Below are 16450 nucleotides of genomic sequence, written 5' to 3' on the forward strand. Positions count from 1 at the left end.
TAAGAGACGGTGAAAGTCTTGGAGAGTGATGTCATCAGGGTTCCTTCCTGTTTGAGAAGACAACTGATAGAAAAACAGTTGATGTTTACACTTCAGGCAGGGATGAGAGTGTGGAATCATGGGAAATCGAGGAGTGATGGGATTAGGAGTTAAAAGTTTTGGCTTTTGAAAGAGGAGATCAATTATTTAGATCTTTATTGATTGTGGACTCTGGACACTGAAAGTTAAAGCATCATGTTTAAATGATATTTTCTTTACATTCTGGATAAACAAATGCTTCCTTCTTTGTTTATCTTGTATGTAAATGAAATAAAAGTAGTGACAAAATCGAGGATCTTCCACCTGCGTATTCCTTTCTCCTGCAGTTCCGCCGTTCTGCCACTAGATGGCGCCACCGTACCGCGTGGATCCGTCCGTGGCGCGCAGGGAACTTGTGCGTAATTACGCACATCTACTTTGTCACACCGGAGGACAACCCGGGTGTGCACCGATTCCCTTCTGCCTTCTTCCACGCAGCTTATCAAATTGTTATTTCACATCAGATGGGGCTCGCTTCGTTTGTCTAATTTATTTAAACCCCCTCCCCACCAAAAGCCGCCGAGCAATGAGGGGGGGGGATCAATGCGCGCAGTAAAAATGGATTGAAGTTCAGTCAATTAAGAGTGCGACGCAACGCGGGTGTGAGCATATTTTGATGACTTATTAATAACCAATACCTCTTTTTATGGGGGTAGTGAGAGGGAGGGGGCGGGCGAGTATCGATCCGATCGATCGGTAATAAACTTGATCGAATGGGACTGGGATTGGGGGGGGGGAGTAGACGGTGATTCAATTAGACGATGATTTGGTGCAGAGTCGACGCTCCAAATACATGTGTTTCATGTAGAGTTGCGCGCCGCGCGTGAAAAAAAGGGAAGGGGTGGGGGGGTGGGGGGGTTGCGTGCGTGAGTGCGTGCGTGATTGCGTGCGTGAGTGAGTGAGTGCGCGCGCGGCTCATTTGGCAGCGGAGTCTCGCGCTGTCCCTTTCAACACCGACGACCGGAGGAGCTCGGAGACCGGAGGAGTGGAGAGGAGCACCGCGCGTCCGAGCGGACCGAAAGGAGGGATTTAATGCGCAAAAGCGCACAGATCCTGGAGAGAAGTATGGATACAAATCAGGTATGTATTCGATAATATTATTGATCATGATTGCCAGATTGAGTGTATAAATTCCTCTGCTCTTTCCCGCTCTCAACCCCTTCCACTTTAAACAACTGGGGGGGGGGGGGGGTTAATAATTGCATTTTTTTTCGCAACGGATCTTCTGCGCCTTTCGGATTCTATTATCTTTTAAAATCCTTTTAGAAAAAAAAGGAAGACGAGATCTCACTCCAGGAGGGCTGGTATTTTTTATGGGGGGGTGGGCAAAAACTGCTGAGCTCCGCAAGGAAGTTGCCCAAGGCGGGCAGGGACCCCACGGAGTCCACGGTGGAGTCTGGAGACCCCCCCCCCTCTCACCCATCCACTCCTCTCTATCGGATCAATTCGGTTTCCTGCAGGTATCCGTGCCGCTCTGTGCCGTTGCGTTTCTCATTCTTTTCCGTGGGTGTATTCTCTCTCTGACATTCCTCTCGTAAAGGATTTCTTTTTTTTTTTTTTTTTTTTGAGGGGGGGTCAGTCAGCCTGGTTTATATTTATTACCTCACTTTGTCGCGCTGCCTTTCCCCCCCCCCCTCCCTCCACCACCACCACCATTGATTTTTCATTTGGAGTGGATTCAGGAGCAATCGCGGTTAGGTGAGTGGATGTCATCATCAGCACATGGAAGTGGGGGTACATGTCACTCTTGGGGGGGTGGCAATTTCGCGTGGGGATGCAGTTAAATAAGATCCATCATTTAATCCTGTCCTGGTGATGGTGTTCCTCTCTGCTTTTACTGCTGATGGCACTGTCTTAATTAGGGGGGGGGGGGTCAGAATACCATCACTGGGTGGGTGGGGGGTGGGGGGGCATTGAGATGCACCAGCTGGCTTCCATTTCAGGTTTTCTCTTCATCCTCAAACTTGTGGGATGTGTTGAAATCTTTTTTTTTTGAGACATCTGGTCTCCTAGCGATAAGAGATGCAGATTTTTTTTTTTAAATCTTCATATGGAAACAATCAGAACGTGACGTATGACAGGTAAAAAAAAAAAACAGAAAGAAAGAAAGAAATGTATTCATACTGTTGGTGCTCAGAAGCATCGATTTTCAATGCGTTGCATGTATTTAATCATCCACACCGGTGGCGTCTGTCATGCCTTCAGTACGTATTTCAATAAATGCAATTCAATTCGGGGAGAGCCCATTGTGCAAAGAGGTTGGAGTGGGTGGAAGGGTGTGTGTGTGTCGGTGTGTGTGTGTGTGTGTGTGTGTGTGTGTGTGTGGAGGGGGTTTGAATCCACTGAGGTGTTGCCATCTGAACGCCTGCTGTTGAAATCAAACGCAAGACGGTTACCGTCGGAAAGGGAGCAGGGACCCCAAAAAAAAAAAAAATGAAGTGAGAGGAGATCAAGAGGGAGGTGAGGGAGGCATGGATGTGGTTGTGGAGCAGAAGACTCCGAAGAACACCTCCTCTTCCTCCTCCTCCTTCTCCTCAGAGAGAGAGGATTGGAGGGAGGGAGGACAGGGTGGCAGGAAAGCTATCACTTTCTGAAAAGAGCAGCGCGCTCCCCTGAGAAGTGAGGAGGCCTGAGGAAGGCGATTCAATAGAGGACAGAGAGGGAGAGTGAGGAGGAGGAGGAGGAAGAGGAGGAGGAGGAGGAGGAGGAAGAAGACGACATGGTGGGTGAAGGAAGAAAAGGGATTGACTGGAGGAGGAGGAGAAGGGGAAAAGGAGGCACAGGTGAAGGGAAGGAATGGGAAAAGTAGAGTAGAAGAAGGAGAAGGTGACCCCCCCCCACACCTCATTCTATGCCACATGATGGGGGGGGGGGCTCTTAAGGGACAGAAGGGAAAACGAGTAGATCTTGTGTCGTACGTGGAATCATAAAGTCGAGGAAGACGCCCCCCCCCCCCCCCTCAGTAATTTGATAGCTGTGATTGAGACGTGAAACTTTTTTAATAACCTCAAGGGCTCGGTCCGGAGCCCTGATCAGACTCTTTTCAGTGGGGGTGGGGGGCCGCGGCGTCTCCCCGTTCACTAAAATCAATCTGTTGCCAATTTTGCGTCTCATTAGAGTTCATAAGCGAGACATTCTTAAATGTCGTCCAGCCGGTCGTCGTTGGGTCGAATCCGATCGGAGTCTGACGTCGGGGGGCAGGGGGTGGGGGGGGGGTGTTGAGTAAACAGTATTAAGTAGAATGTTGGCTAACCTATATAAGAAAAAGGGCTTTTCATCATGGCGGGGGCTCGTCTGTGTTTGAGTGGCTTTGACCTGGTTCCATTTGGAAGTGGAGAGAAACCCGGCGAAGTAATTGGAAAAAGAATTGGAATTATTGAGAGAGCAGCTCATCGTAACGGGAAGAGATCTGAGCCCTGGAACCTGTTTGTGGTGGTGGTGGTGGGGGGGGGTCCTCATCCTGGGGGAGGGGGGAGGTCAGAGCCTCAACATCAACTAGTCATTTAAATGTATGATCTGTAGTCACAAAAACAGTGACGTGACGACAAACTGACGTATTTTTCCCAGAATTTGTCTTTCGACAGCAGGTTGTCGGTTCGATTCCCGACCTCAGCAGCCCACATCAAGCATCCAGATAGCGGCCCCCCACTTAGCTTCCAAAGGCTGTCCCGTCAGCGGGCGTGAGGAGCAGGTGCGCGGCGGCGTCTGCCAGCTGCCGGCGGTCGGGTGAATGCTGGCTTTGTTTGGAAAGCGCCACAAGTACAGTCCAGTTTGTCTCCAGTTTGTCGCTTCAAAATGAAGTTTGAGTCCCTTTTTCTTTTTCTTTTTTTTTTGTCTGACGCTTCTCTAAAGGGAAGACGAACAATGGAACGAACGCGGCGCTAATTAGCGAGCTAAAGAAGGCCACCTCCATCCCAGATTTGTGTGTGAAGGAAAGCAGGACGCCCATAATAATAGAGACTCTTGTGTCACACCGGCGGCCTGAAGGATTCTGGGAAAGAAAGTTTGATCAGTTAGCTTTGGATAGTGCTAACCGCTAACAGCCACACCTGTGTCTGCATTATGATGAATGAAACAACTTAAATAAGGTGAATGAGACAAGGGTGCAAGCTAACCACAGTTCAACATCACAGCTACCTGTTGTGATGTCATAATAGTGTGTGTGTGTGTGTGTGTGTGTGTGTCTGTGTGTGTGTGTGTGTGTGTGTGTGTGTCGGAGCAGAAACAGTAGGTGTTTGAATGACGCGACACACTCGCTCTGGACCGCTGCTCTTTGTCCTCTTCTTTGCCCCCCCCCCTGTCCTCCCCATCTTCATCTTCCATGCCCCCACCCCCACCCCCTCACCTTCTCTCCCTCCTCTTCCTCACCCTCCCTCTTCCTCCCCTCCCTCTTCCTCCCCTCCGCCGCGGCGGGTCGACCGACCCCCAGAGGAGCCTGCCGAGGTTCTCCGAAGTCGTTTGAACAGCTGCTCGCGGAGACGTGTGTGTGTGTGTGTGCGTGTGTGTGTGTGTGTGTGTGTGTGTGATGACAAAAAAAAAAAGTATGTTTTCAATTAATGAATGCTGATGCAAATTCTGACGGGCGCGCGTCAAGGGAAATCTGCACCCGTGTGTATCGGCGGCTTTCGTTTTTTCGGGGTATGCTCTGCTGCGCCTGTGCCTCGCCTGTGAGCGCGTCACTTGTGTGTGCCAGGTGGACCGCACATCCCCGCAGCAGCTTGATGTTGGCGCTCACGCACACACACACACACACACCCTCTCTCTGTGTCTCAACAGGCTTCGCTGAAGATGTGAAGATTAGCAGCTCCCATAATCCCAACGTAGATTTGCATCTTCTGGAATACGCTTCCCTCATGGGGGTCGGTTTGCCTCGCCGCCGGGGTCCCCAACCCCTCCATTTTTGACCAATAGGAAAGGAGCTACTTTTGATTTCCCCCTTGCAAAACCTTCCGATTCGGAATACTTCTGAAAAACCTCGGCTTTCCTTCTCGACCAATCATGGATCCATCGTGGAAACCGACTTTTTCCCCGCCGTCGCCCGCCGCCGTCGTCTTCTTCGTCTCCTGCGTTTGGTTCATCCCCGTCATTTCCCCCCAACGGGTCCCGATGGACGCCCAAGTAGCGCCCGAATACGCCCACTCCATCCGCCTGGATGGCGACATCATCCTGGGAGGATTATTTCCCGTGCATTCCCGGGGCGACCGCGGCACGCCTTGCGGGGAGCTGAAAAAGGAAAAGGGGATCCATCGATTGGAAGCCATGATGTTCGCCATCGACCTGATCAACAAGGACCCTGAGCTGCTGCCCAACATCACACTGGGGGCCAGGATCTTGGATACCTGCTCCAGGGACACGTACGCCTTGGAGCAGTCGCTGACGTTCGTTCAGGCCTTGATAGAGCGGGACGGTTCGGACGTCCGCTGCGCCAACGGAGACCCCCCCATCTTCACCAAGCCGGATAAGATCGTCGGGGTGATCGGGGCGGCGGCCAGCTCCGTGTCCATCATGGTGGCCAACATCCTGCGCTTGTTCAAGGTAAGATTTGACTTCTGTTTTTTCACACGCTCCAACCGGAAGGAGATAAAGTTCAGTGATGACAACCAATTGAAGTTAAGCTCCTCCCCCTGGAGTGTCAGGGACCACCTCTTTCGGCATCGATGGGGAAGGAGATCTAGTTCGCTTTGGAAGCTTAAATAAAGTGTCATTGTGCTCAGATGAATGTGTATGAGTAGATGCATCTATGTGTATGTGCATGTGTGTGTGTGTGTGTGTGTGTGTGCGTGCGTGCGTGTGTGTGTGTGTGTGTGCTGCACAGCTTAGATCATTCCTGGCTTGTGGTTGAGCCAAATAAAAATGGCTGCCAAACACTGATATCAATTACTGCTGAAATCTGTCAACACCACTTCATTCACTGCCTGTGTGTGTGTGTGTGTGTGTGTGTGTTTGCGTGTGGATAGGATTCCTCTTTAAGTCGGTGTGTCCTCCAAGTGTGTGTGGGCCTAATTGAGCACCCTTCAGAGCGCTCATCAGTATGCGTGCGACAGTATGTCCTCTCTTTGCGTCGCCTCCGTGACGGAGGTGCGCTTTTTGCGCACACGTGTATGCGCCGCCAGCGGCGGCCGCGTCATCATTAGTCCAACAGGGCTGATGGATAGGGAGGCAATTATGAAATATCAGCTCAGTAATTACACCCGTGGCATTTTACATCTGTGTGTGTATATGTGTGTGTGTGTGTGTGTGTGTGCGCGCGTGCTCCTGTGTGTGTGTGTGTGTCCAAGCATTTTCAATCCCTTTTTGAGAATATCCATACATACAGTACCTTTGTGTCTGTGTGTGTGTGTGTGTGTGCGTGTGTGTGTGTGAGTGTGTGTGTGTGTGTGAGTGTGTTTGGACAAACTTGTTAACACCCAGCTCATGCTTTGGGTGGCGTATTTTCACATTTAAACAACAACAAATTAAACATGATTTATGTCAGGATCTGTCACACACACTCACACACACCGAGTGCCTCTGTAATGCGATTTAAAGCATTGTGTGTGTGTCTGTTTGCAGGTGTGTGTGTGTGTGTCAGTGTGGGAGTGAATCTTGAGTATGGTCACTAATATATAACAAAAGTACGTTAACAGGAGTGTTGCACCCTCTTATCAAAACTGCACCAGTGAATGTCTGTGTCGGTTGTGTGTGTGTGTGTGTGTGTGTGTGTGTTTGTATGTGTGTGTGTGTGTCAGAGGATATCAACCAGAGGCCTGTGGCATGAAGCATTGTATGACACAAGACTGCGTTTTTCTTTGCATGGTTTAACATGAATTATGCAGCATGCACAACAGTCTGGAAATAGCATTGAGGACAAGCACACACACACACACACACACACACACACACACACACACACACACACATACACACACATGCATGCATACATACATGCATGCACACACCAAACACAATGCAATAAACATATGTCTTTTTTTTAAATGGGCTAATCTGACAGGCCGGTCTCAGCCAGTCGCCCACTCAACAGAAGGGGCTCAGAAAGCGAACGCCACACCGAGAGCGAGTGCGTGTCTTTTAATCTAGCGGCAGACAAAAGAGATTCAAACAACAGATTGTGCGAGAAACTCCGCGTCGAATCCTTCGGAAAAAACAAGCGCCTGTTTTGTTTTTTTTTCCCCCCCTCGTGTTTGTTTTTTTTTCGTCACGCTCAGCCACCGAGGGAAACACTCACTCTGACAATCACAAAGAAATCGTACCCCCCTGAAAAAAAAAAAAAGTTGTTTCGCGTTTGAAGATTATCTCCAGCCGCTTCTGTTTTGTTAGACGACGCGGTTACGGAGAGAGGAGACCGACATGAGATGTACAGTATGTCATTGAGATGAATCTTTGCTAATCCTCGTTTGGGGAAAAGCAGGTGAAAGATTTCACACGAGATCCCGAAAGGATTTAACGTACAAAAAAGAATGACGCAAACGGGGGTCAACAGCACAACGAGGCATCAAAAATGAATACAGTATTTTCCGCACTATAGGGCGCACCTAAAAGCCTTTAATTTTCCCAAAAAAGGAACAGTGCGCCTTATAATCCAGTGCGCCTTATATATGAGAAAAAGTTTAAAATGTGCCATTTGTTGAAGGTGCGCCTTATAGTCCAGTGCGCCTTATAGTCCAGTGCGTCTTATAGTGCGGAAAATTCTGTAGCTACATCATATTGCATCTTGAGTCTTGCGGCCGCGGCGGCTAACTCTCTGGGAAAGACCTCAGGTCTGCAAATATTTGCTAGATTGCAGATATTTGAATAATAAAAGGGCAAATAAAGAGGGGATGAGTTTATTTTCACAGGTCTCAGGAAGAGAGACCGAGAGTGCCTTTTTGAAATGTCAAGAGAACCAGGAAGTTAGCGTGAAAACGCTCATTTATGTCAAGGATGTTTATTTCTTTTCGACTTAAATCTCCAAACCGAGACCCAAACTGTACAAAAAACCTAGAAATCCATGAAATAGAGCAGCAGCTGGACCGGATTGTTTGTGCATCTTCAAGGCTTTTGTTTTCAGGTCGCATTGTTCTTTGGCGTCCGTGGGGGAATCAAATTAATGAGGGCGGTATTGACGACCTGAAGAGGGCGCCGCTCTGGGGAGTTTCGCCAATGGTGACTTTATCAAGAAGAGCGTGTACCAGGAGCGCCAAACGTCCTCATCATCACCAGCCATCGCTTCATAAAACATTATTTTGTTTTAGGGGGGGTGTCTTTTCTCTCATGTTGTGCATTTCTTTTTTTTTCTGTGACCATTCATCATCAGGAAGTAATTGTTCCATCCTTGGGTATTGATTGTGTTTGTGAATGCCTGGTAATTACAGCGGCGTTATGGATTGAGAGGGAATCTCTTTTGGGGGGGGGGAGGCAGCTGCAGATGGAGATTCTACCTGGAATAGAAACACCTAAACGCACAATACGACAGTCGCCTTCGCATCAATGCTATCGCCGATGTGAGGAGTCCCTCACTCGTGGTACAATGAAGAGAAAGGCGCCTTTCGCTCGGTGACACCCGCCCGCTGTGTGCTGAATGGCGAAAATGAAATTCAATTCGTAAATTGATAGATGGTGAGAGCAAAATGGAATGAGTTTGCCTCAGGGAATTCAGGAAACACTGCTATTAGGCACACAACACACACACTGGAACCTCTACTCTTCATTCAATCAGCATCACACACACACACACACACACTGGTTTCCTGTGAGGAGGAACTTATTATCCGTGTCTCTGCTGGTGCGTCTTCTTCCAGGCCAAGGTTGCGCGGGAAAGCGTTTTCCCACGCTCCCCCTGTTTCCTGCTTCTCGTTCGTGCGTCTCATCGGCGCCTCTTCGCTCCATTTGCATCCGAGTGACGTCTTCTGCATACGTGTCTTTATCCACACGTCTGCGAGGAAGAATAGCACAATTACAGAATAATTCAGCGGGAGTTCACGCCGTGCACGTCTGGGGAATTCGTTGTGTGATATCTGCTGATATATTCATCTGCTTGTAAGTTAGCACCGCTGTGATTGCTTTCCAGCGTAGCTCTCGCTCCCTTTGTGTGATTTTTTTTATTTTTTTTTGCATTACATGACAAGAGAATCCCGACTCCCGAGAGAACGAGAAATTTTCTGCATACGTGAAACGCCCTATTTCTTCGTGCAAAGCTGCACCAAGTGCGATCTCCTTTTATAAGGCGCGGCAACACCCGCTCAATTACTAATCAATTTGGCATTCGGCAGCACGAGGGTGACAACAGCGGCATTAAAATGCAATTAACTAGGAAGTCTGCTAATTTCATTCAGATGCCAGTTCAGACAGAACTCCTAACAGATTGGCCTTTTTATCCTGAAGGTCAGGCAGACTTTGTTCCAGAGTTTTCTAATCTTCTAACCCTGAAAAAAAAGAAAAAAAAAAGTTTCCTTAAATGATGATGGGCGAGCCGGAAGAGAGGGGAAATGAGTGTGAAGGAGACGTTTAGGGAAAAAGAGGCAAGAAAGAATTAAAAAAAGAAACATCAGAAGGTGTTAATAAAGACAAATGGGTAGAAGGAATAAAGAGAGGGATGAAGAAGAAAGGTATAAAGAGGCAAAAACAAAAAAAAAGACAAAGTGAAAGAGAGGGAGAGACGGCGTCCTCCAGAGCGTAATGATGTAGGGTTGATTTCTCTCGTGGAGGCATTCCGCATTAAGAGGGCGAAGATAATGAAGCCGATGAGTTTCCGCTGAGCGGCGAGCGGGGAACCTCATTAGGGCACGAGAAGGTCTTGGGTTTCATACCGACTTTGGCGGCCCATTTTTTCTGTGTGTGTGTGTGTGTGTGTTTTTGCGTGTCCACGTTGCCGTCAACGCAAATGGAGCAGGTCGAGATCGGCCAACCTCTGCTAACGAAGGCGGCCGTAATGAGCGAGTAGTTAATGAACGGAGACTTAATTGTCCTTCTAAAATTATTTATTGCTTCCATTTGCCGAGCGCTGCCTGGAGATGTTTCCACACCGACAGCCAAACGCACACGTGAACACGGGACTATATTGGATGATTTTAATTTCTTCGCAATCAGAAAAGGTGGATGATCTGATCTTTTTAAATTTTTTTTTATAGATAATAAAGTGCGGCGGTGCAATATCCTGTTCTTAGGTCCAAACAGGAAATGGTTAAAAACACCCTCTTCTGCTACAGTCAGACACACATACATGTTATATACGTAGCAGTAACACCAAATAAGAAATATTAATATCGATATAGGATGACAATATGAGGTAAATCAGGTTTAAACACACTTCCTTGTTCTGCTCAAGGTTTCTACCCATTAATGGGCAGTTTTCCTTTTCAGTGTTTCCAAGCGATGCTTTGCAGAGTAAGTTCATCCTCTTCCAAATTGCCTTGTTATAACTTTGTTTTTGACACTAAGTGATGAACACTACGATACACAGTGTTGCTATGACAACCAGCTGTACTATCGTCTCTAACTCAAACCCTAACCCTAAAAAAAGAACTTGAACACGTTCACGCGTTGCTGCTCCTCTTCCTCACAACCTTTACTTGAACAAACACCAGCAAACACATATGTCCGTTTGATTAAACGCTGTAGCGAAGCCATTTAAACTTTAATCGAGTTCTGTGATGAGAAGCAAGAGGTCATTAGACGAGCTCTTCATGAAAAGTGCTGAGTGTGCGCCTTTTAACGTGTGGATTTATTTGTGTCCACTTGACCATGAATGTGTGTGGAGAGCGCATTAATTAAATTTTTTTTTTTTTTTGGGTGAGAGAGACAGAAAGAGGACTGTCTGTGGGAATTATCAGCATTTGTGTACATATGGAGGGGGAGGCGTAGGGAGCGTTAAAGTGGAATGAGATTGTCCTCGTCTTTTCTCCGGGTCTGTGACTGAATAGGAGCTCAGATAAGGGATGCTATCACACGCCGGCGACGCTTTTCGCACATCCCCGCTGTGCGCATACGCACCTTATCGCGTCAGAATGAGTGAAATTGACACATCTGGTTTGAGGAAGGCCCTCCCGTATTTGTCAGGAAATACTTCCTCAATTTCGATCCATCATATCGGTGAAGGAGTAGTTCGGAGCAACAAATCAACTTCTTAGTTGATTGTTAGTGCGAGGGAAAAACCACGTAGAGATGGAAAACTCGCAAACGCCATTACATACTGTTGATATTCGGGGGTTCTATGAGATGCCGATGCTCGGCATTGACCCAACACCATTGGGAATTGAGGTATGAAGCTGTGCCAAGGAGCCAATGTGACACAACGGTAGGAGTTTGACACCCTTAATTAGAATTCAGATGTTATTAGTGGTATTAGACTCGCCCCATTTCAGAAAGCAGGCCCCCTTTGAAGGAAGAATCTTCAATTACTTTTGCCATTTATTTGTTTGCGCGAGGGGTCTCACGGTTCCAACAAACTTAAGTTGTCACAACAACACAAACGTACCTCGTAACTGCCGCTCCCCTGATGAAATGTCATCAGCGTATGCGACTTTGCAGCTTTCTTCCGTAGACGGTGCGTGAGCGTCGGGATGACGCGGCGGTAATGGATTCCCTCATTTGAAATAAATGAAGTCGACAAGGAGAGAAAATGAGATGGAGCTCAGGGCGCAGAGGAGAAACCGGTTCTAGCCGCCCAAAATTTAGACATTTAGCAACTTAAGAAATTGCAAGTCATTATTTGAGTGTGAGTTTCCGCTCTTCTTAGCCCTTCAAATCCTATTGGATCGGTTCTGGGGGGGAAAATACGCACCAAATCTGTCGAAGTCAACCGGCTGCTGTCGATGTTGGCTGGTTGGTCACGGGGCCCGCAGGACTTTGAATAATTTAGATGCGCCTTTTTTTTTTCTCCCCTTTATCGGTCGTTCAGTCGCTCCACGATCTCTGATTAAACGCCATCGTGGACAGACGTCTAATTTATCTCGAGAAAAACTTCAGCCCGGTTCTGCTTTGCTGCAATTTGCAAAGACTAATTAGTTTATTCAAATATGAAAGAAGACGCATCGCAAAGTGGTGATCACGTGACAACCGGCTAGGAAATGTGGTATTTCCTGGGCGAGAGTGTCTCATGCTACACTGTAAAATAAAATATGTTGACTTAGCTAAAAAAAATGCAAACTCATTGCCTTTAATGAATTAAGCTAAGTCAATTTAATATAGTTGAGCAACCTTAACTTGATCATTTTAAATGGCCAATACTTAAAACCTTTAAGCTATGCAACTTAACAAATTTTAAGCTCTGTTGACTTAAAATAATCAGATTCAGGTAACTCACTTATATTTATGAGTTTGCATACATTTTTTAAGTTATCCCAGCCCATGTTCAACACTTTACCTATAAGTGTGGGTGTGGTTCATTACAGTCGCAACATCTTACGCAAAAATCTGGGTCATCATTCCATCCGGTAACACACAAACACACCCACACACACAGGATATTGCCGCCACGTAGGTGTAGAATTTGCTGTCAAGGTGAAAATTGCTGCGAAAGGTGTTTAAAAACAGGTAAACATCGACGTTCTGTTGTGTCTGCTGGATGTTGTGAGAGACACAAACGCTCCTGTCGGCTGTTAACACTATTTTATTACGGGAATAACAAACGAGTCGTCGGTGGAGCTCGCTTCTGGATTGGCGTTCCGTTATCGCAAAATTATCTGATGTGCTCGCCCCGCGGCCGTTGCTGTAATCAATTTGCGGGGATGCTAAATCTTAATATCGCAGCTAGGCGCTAACGCGTGGGGGGCTAGATAAACAGTTGGGTGAGATGTTCGGCGCCCTGCTGCAAACCTGTGGGGCATCAATGATTCCTCATTAAGTTCAAACTGTTCCTCACCTCTTGAGTCCATTTTTTTTTCCCACCTGAGATGGAAAATGAAACAAGATTAAATGATGATTTTTTTTGGCACAAAATTTCCCCTTCACTGTTTTTTAGAGCGATCTCACACAACGAAGTGACAAACATAACTTTTTGAAACAAAAGCTTCTCATTAAGTCTTCATTATCCCCCAAACTGAGCTTCCAATCGTGGCGGTAGCTGCAAAGCACTCTGGGAAGTTAAAGCGAGAACAGCCCAAATAGTTCAAAGATTTTTTTGTCTTCTTTTAAACACAGTCTAATATAGTATCTTTAATAAATGTGAGTGAAAGTAGGACGGATAAGAAATGAAAAATGAAACTTGGGAGGGCAGCTCATGGGAGGACTTCAAGAAGAGGAAGGGATTCTCTCTGAAATGAGATTTTTTAAAGGGAGGCGGGAAGCGCCTGACTGGTGCAGAGCTTAAGCTAAATATCACCTTTAGGTTTGATATGAAGCCGAGCAGGTCGGCTAAAATGGTTCATGAAGTTTGGCAACTTATAAAATCAAGAGAAAACCTCGATTTTCTGTCATTTTTTGCTGCACCTTTATTAAACAGATTCAAGTCTCCAGCTGTTTTCTCTCAGTAGTAGAGTTATTATCTTGTTATCTCTCATCCACCTTTATTTTTTTGGTTCTTTTCCGTTTCCTGCAAGAAGAGAATGAAGCTAGTAAGAAAAAAAAAAGGTGATGAAACAGGAAAAAAACTGGGCTTTAAAAGTGATAGATAAGGAGAGGAACGGCGATAAAAGCGGTAATCGTAAAAAGAGTTGTGTATAATAGAAGATGAGGGGTCCGAGCAGCGAGATGGGTTTAGGGAGGTGTTGTTACGTCTTGTGCTGGATTAGATCGGAGAGAAGAGGCGGGAGGAAGGAGTGAAGAAGAGGTTAAGTGTTTGTCATCCTCACCTTCCTGCAGTTGGTGTGCATCAATCCGTTCCTCTGACCGCGTTAATAACAACGGCACATTATTCATGAAAGAAAGAAAGACATGGAAATGACATTAACGGGGAGTGTGTGTGTGTGCGTGTGTGTGTGTGCGTGTGTGTGTGTGTGTGTGTGTGTGTGGAGTGGCATCGACAGGGTGTTAGTGTGTGTTTAAAATAGATGTCCTCCTTCTGCGATTTATATAGAACATGACATATGCTGGCTATGACACGCTTTCACACACACACACACACACACACACACACACACACACACACACACACACAGACACACACACACATATGTACACACATATACTGTAAATACACACACAGACACACACACACATATGTACACACATATACTGTAAATACACACACACAGATAAAACACACCCGTCTTTTCACGTCAGTGAAAATGAATCGACCAGTTATAATTGATTTATTGATTTTCTTTGTTTGCAGATTAAAATGAGACGTGGGCGTTGGTGTCGTAATGGCGTGTTTTCACGCTGAGTTGGCATTTCTGCTAGAGATTGCGAAATAACCGGGGAAGGAAGAAGATGAAGAGGAGGAAGAGGAGGAGAAGGACGGAAAGAGAGTGTATTCACTTTTTTTGCCTATTACCTCCCCATAAGCTGGAGGTCAAGAAGGGGGAGAGAAAGTATTTCTCCTTCTTCTCCCCTTAATCCAAATTCAATGCCTGGCAGAAATAATCCTCTTCTTCCTCTTCCTCTTCCTCTCCTCTCCTCTCCTTCATTGGCATACGGTGCACATCTGCACAGAGATGAAGAAGCTCTGACCTCAGAGGTCGTTGAGCCGAGTGGCGACGGCGCCGAGATAAAAAAAAAAAAGACCTCCATGCTTCATCCTGATGTGAACGGAAGATGATAAAAGCATGTGACTGCACCTTTACTCTCCCCCCTTCTTCATCTCCCCCGTCTTCAACTCTCCCTCCGGCCGTCCTCACTTCCCTCCCTCGCTCTTCGCTGGCCAGTGGCGCTCTTCCTCTTCCTCCTCCTCCTCCTCCTCCTTGGCGGTAAGGCGGCACTAAACGGCCCCAACGCGGTGTCCCCATGTATTTTTAATGGCCACGCCCGTCATCCTGGAATCTCAGTTTGAATTATGCATCGGGGATGAGCGGGAGAAAGAGAAAGATGGATCGGAATGAGAGACAAGAAAGAAAAGATGGGGATAAAAGATGAGCGCCAGGTGTGGAGAAAGAGAGCTGGAGATCCTGTATGCGTTTGGGATCGCAGAGGAGAGTTCAACCTCTCACCTCCCTCCATCAAGCCCTCATTTCATGTCTCTCCATCCCTGGTTCTAATTTCACCTCCACACCCTTCATCTCTCTCTCTGTCTCTCTCTTCCCCTCCAGGGTTTCCCTTTCTTCTCTGTCTCGCTATTTCATCACCTCTTCCCTTCCTCTGCCGCTATCTCTCCTTCACATCCCTTCCTACGTCTCCTTCTTGCCAAACTTATTACTCCTCTTCAATTTCCTTTACTTTTTTTCACCCTCGGCGCTCCTCTGTCTCCTTCTGCCGCCTCCCCCCAAAATTATTGGCATTTCCTTTTGCGTGCATAGCTGTGATAATGTAGCACCAGAGGGAAGGAGGGATGAAGAGAAAGGAGGGGGTAAAAAGGCAAGATGAGACAGGAGGAAGATGGGGATGATGTGTGGCTATTGATTAACATCATGGACTCTCTTTCCTGCAAAAAACTCTCACATCCTTCTTGTTAATGCACCGACGAAGCTTTTTCTCACTTTCTATGTAAAGCTAGTCGACGTTTTTAATGAAATGTTTGTGCCGTCGTGTTTTATAGCGCAGCCAAGCACCGGTTTCCTCATGGGCGAAAACCAACAGAAGCCATTAAAGTCGAAATCGTTGTTCTGAGCGCCGGCAGTCGGAGGGAAGGTCAGATATCGCGTTTAACTGTCCGGCGCCGCCTCTTAAAACAGCGCTATTATTTTATGTGCATGCATATTAGTTTTATTACGACGATAATTATTGATTAGGTTCCAGTTTTGGCTGATGGGTCTGAAGGAATAGATTAATCCGGAATGAGATAAAGCAGTCATTACTGTACTATTGTACATCACATTAAGATCTGAGTTATAAATAAAAGTTTGCTCTGGAGTTGTGACACCGTTAGAAATGGAAAAAAAAAAGAGCACATAACTCATTAATGGAGACTTTGCTGAATTAAGATGTGAAGGGTTGTCAAAGTTCACAGGAGGTGTTGGAAAAGGTCTCCTGGTGGGCGAAAGCCTCAGTGACCATCAACTGTACAGAATTATTATAATTATACTACTATTAATACTGTCAGACCCTTATATAGGGAAAGAATGAATGAAAAGAACACTATTGTATTTTCAGTTACTTTTTCTTTAGTTTTTTATTTGTGTACAAACTTTTGAAACAATTTCTCTGCACGTAAAATACGTTACGAATACATTCAGCATTCACAACCGGGACTTTTTGTGTCGTTTTTATTTTTTAATCGGAGGCAAACGGAGGACTTTGCATCTCTTGGGGTAAGAGGAGCGCTTAGTCAAAAATGTTAACCTTCCACTTTCAATGTAAATGA

The 16450-nt window shown here is 46.5% G+C and overlaps 1 protein-coding gene across 2 annotated transcripts in view; it reads left to right on the forward strand.

Moving 5' to 3' along the window:
* The first annotated feature begins 1003 nt into the window (after positions 1-1003).
* Positions 1004-16450, forward strand: part of grm8a (glutamate receptor, metabotropic 8a) — a 158745-nt gene continuing 143298 nt past the window's right edge. For both annotated transcript variants that reach the window (XM_068306585.1, XM_068306584.1), the window contains exons 1-2: positions 1004-1158; positions 4855-5613. In XM_068306585.1, coding sequence (XP_068162686.1) covers positions 5077-5613 — 537 coding nt within the window. In that variant the 5' untranslated portion in view covers positions 1004-1158; positions 4855-5076. The remainder of the gene's footprint in view (positions 1159-4854; positions 5614-16450) is intronic.

This window comes from Antennarius striatus, chromosome 22 (assembly GCF_040054535.1).
Source record: "Antennarius striatus isolate MH-2024 chromosome 22, ASM4005453v1, whole genome shotgun sequence".
Lineage (NCBI taxonomy): Eukaryota > Metazoa > Chordata > Actinopteri > Lophiiformes > Antennariidae > Antennarius > Antennarius striatus.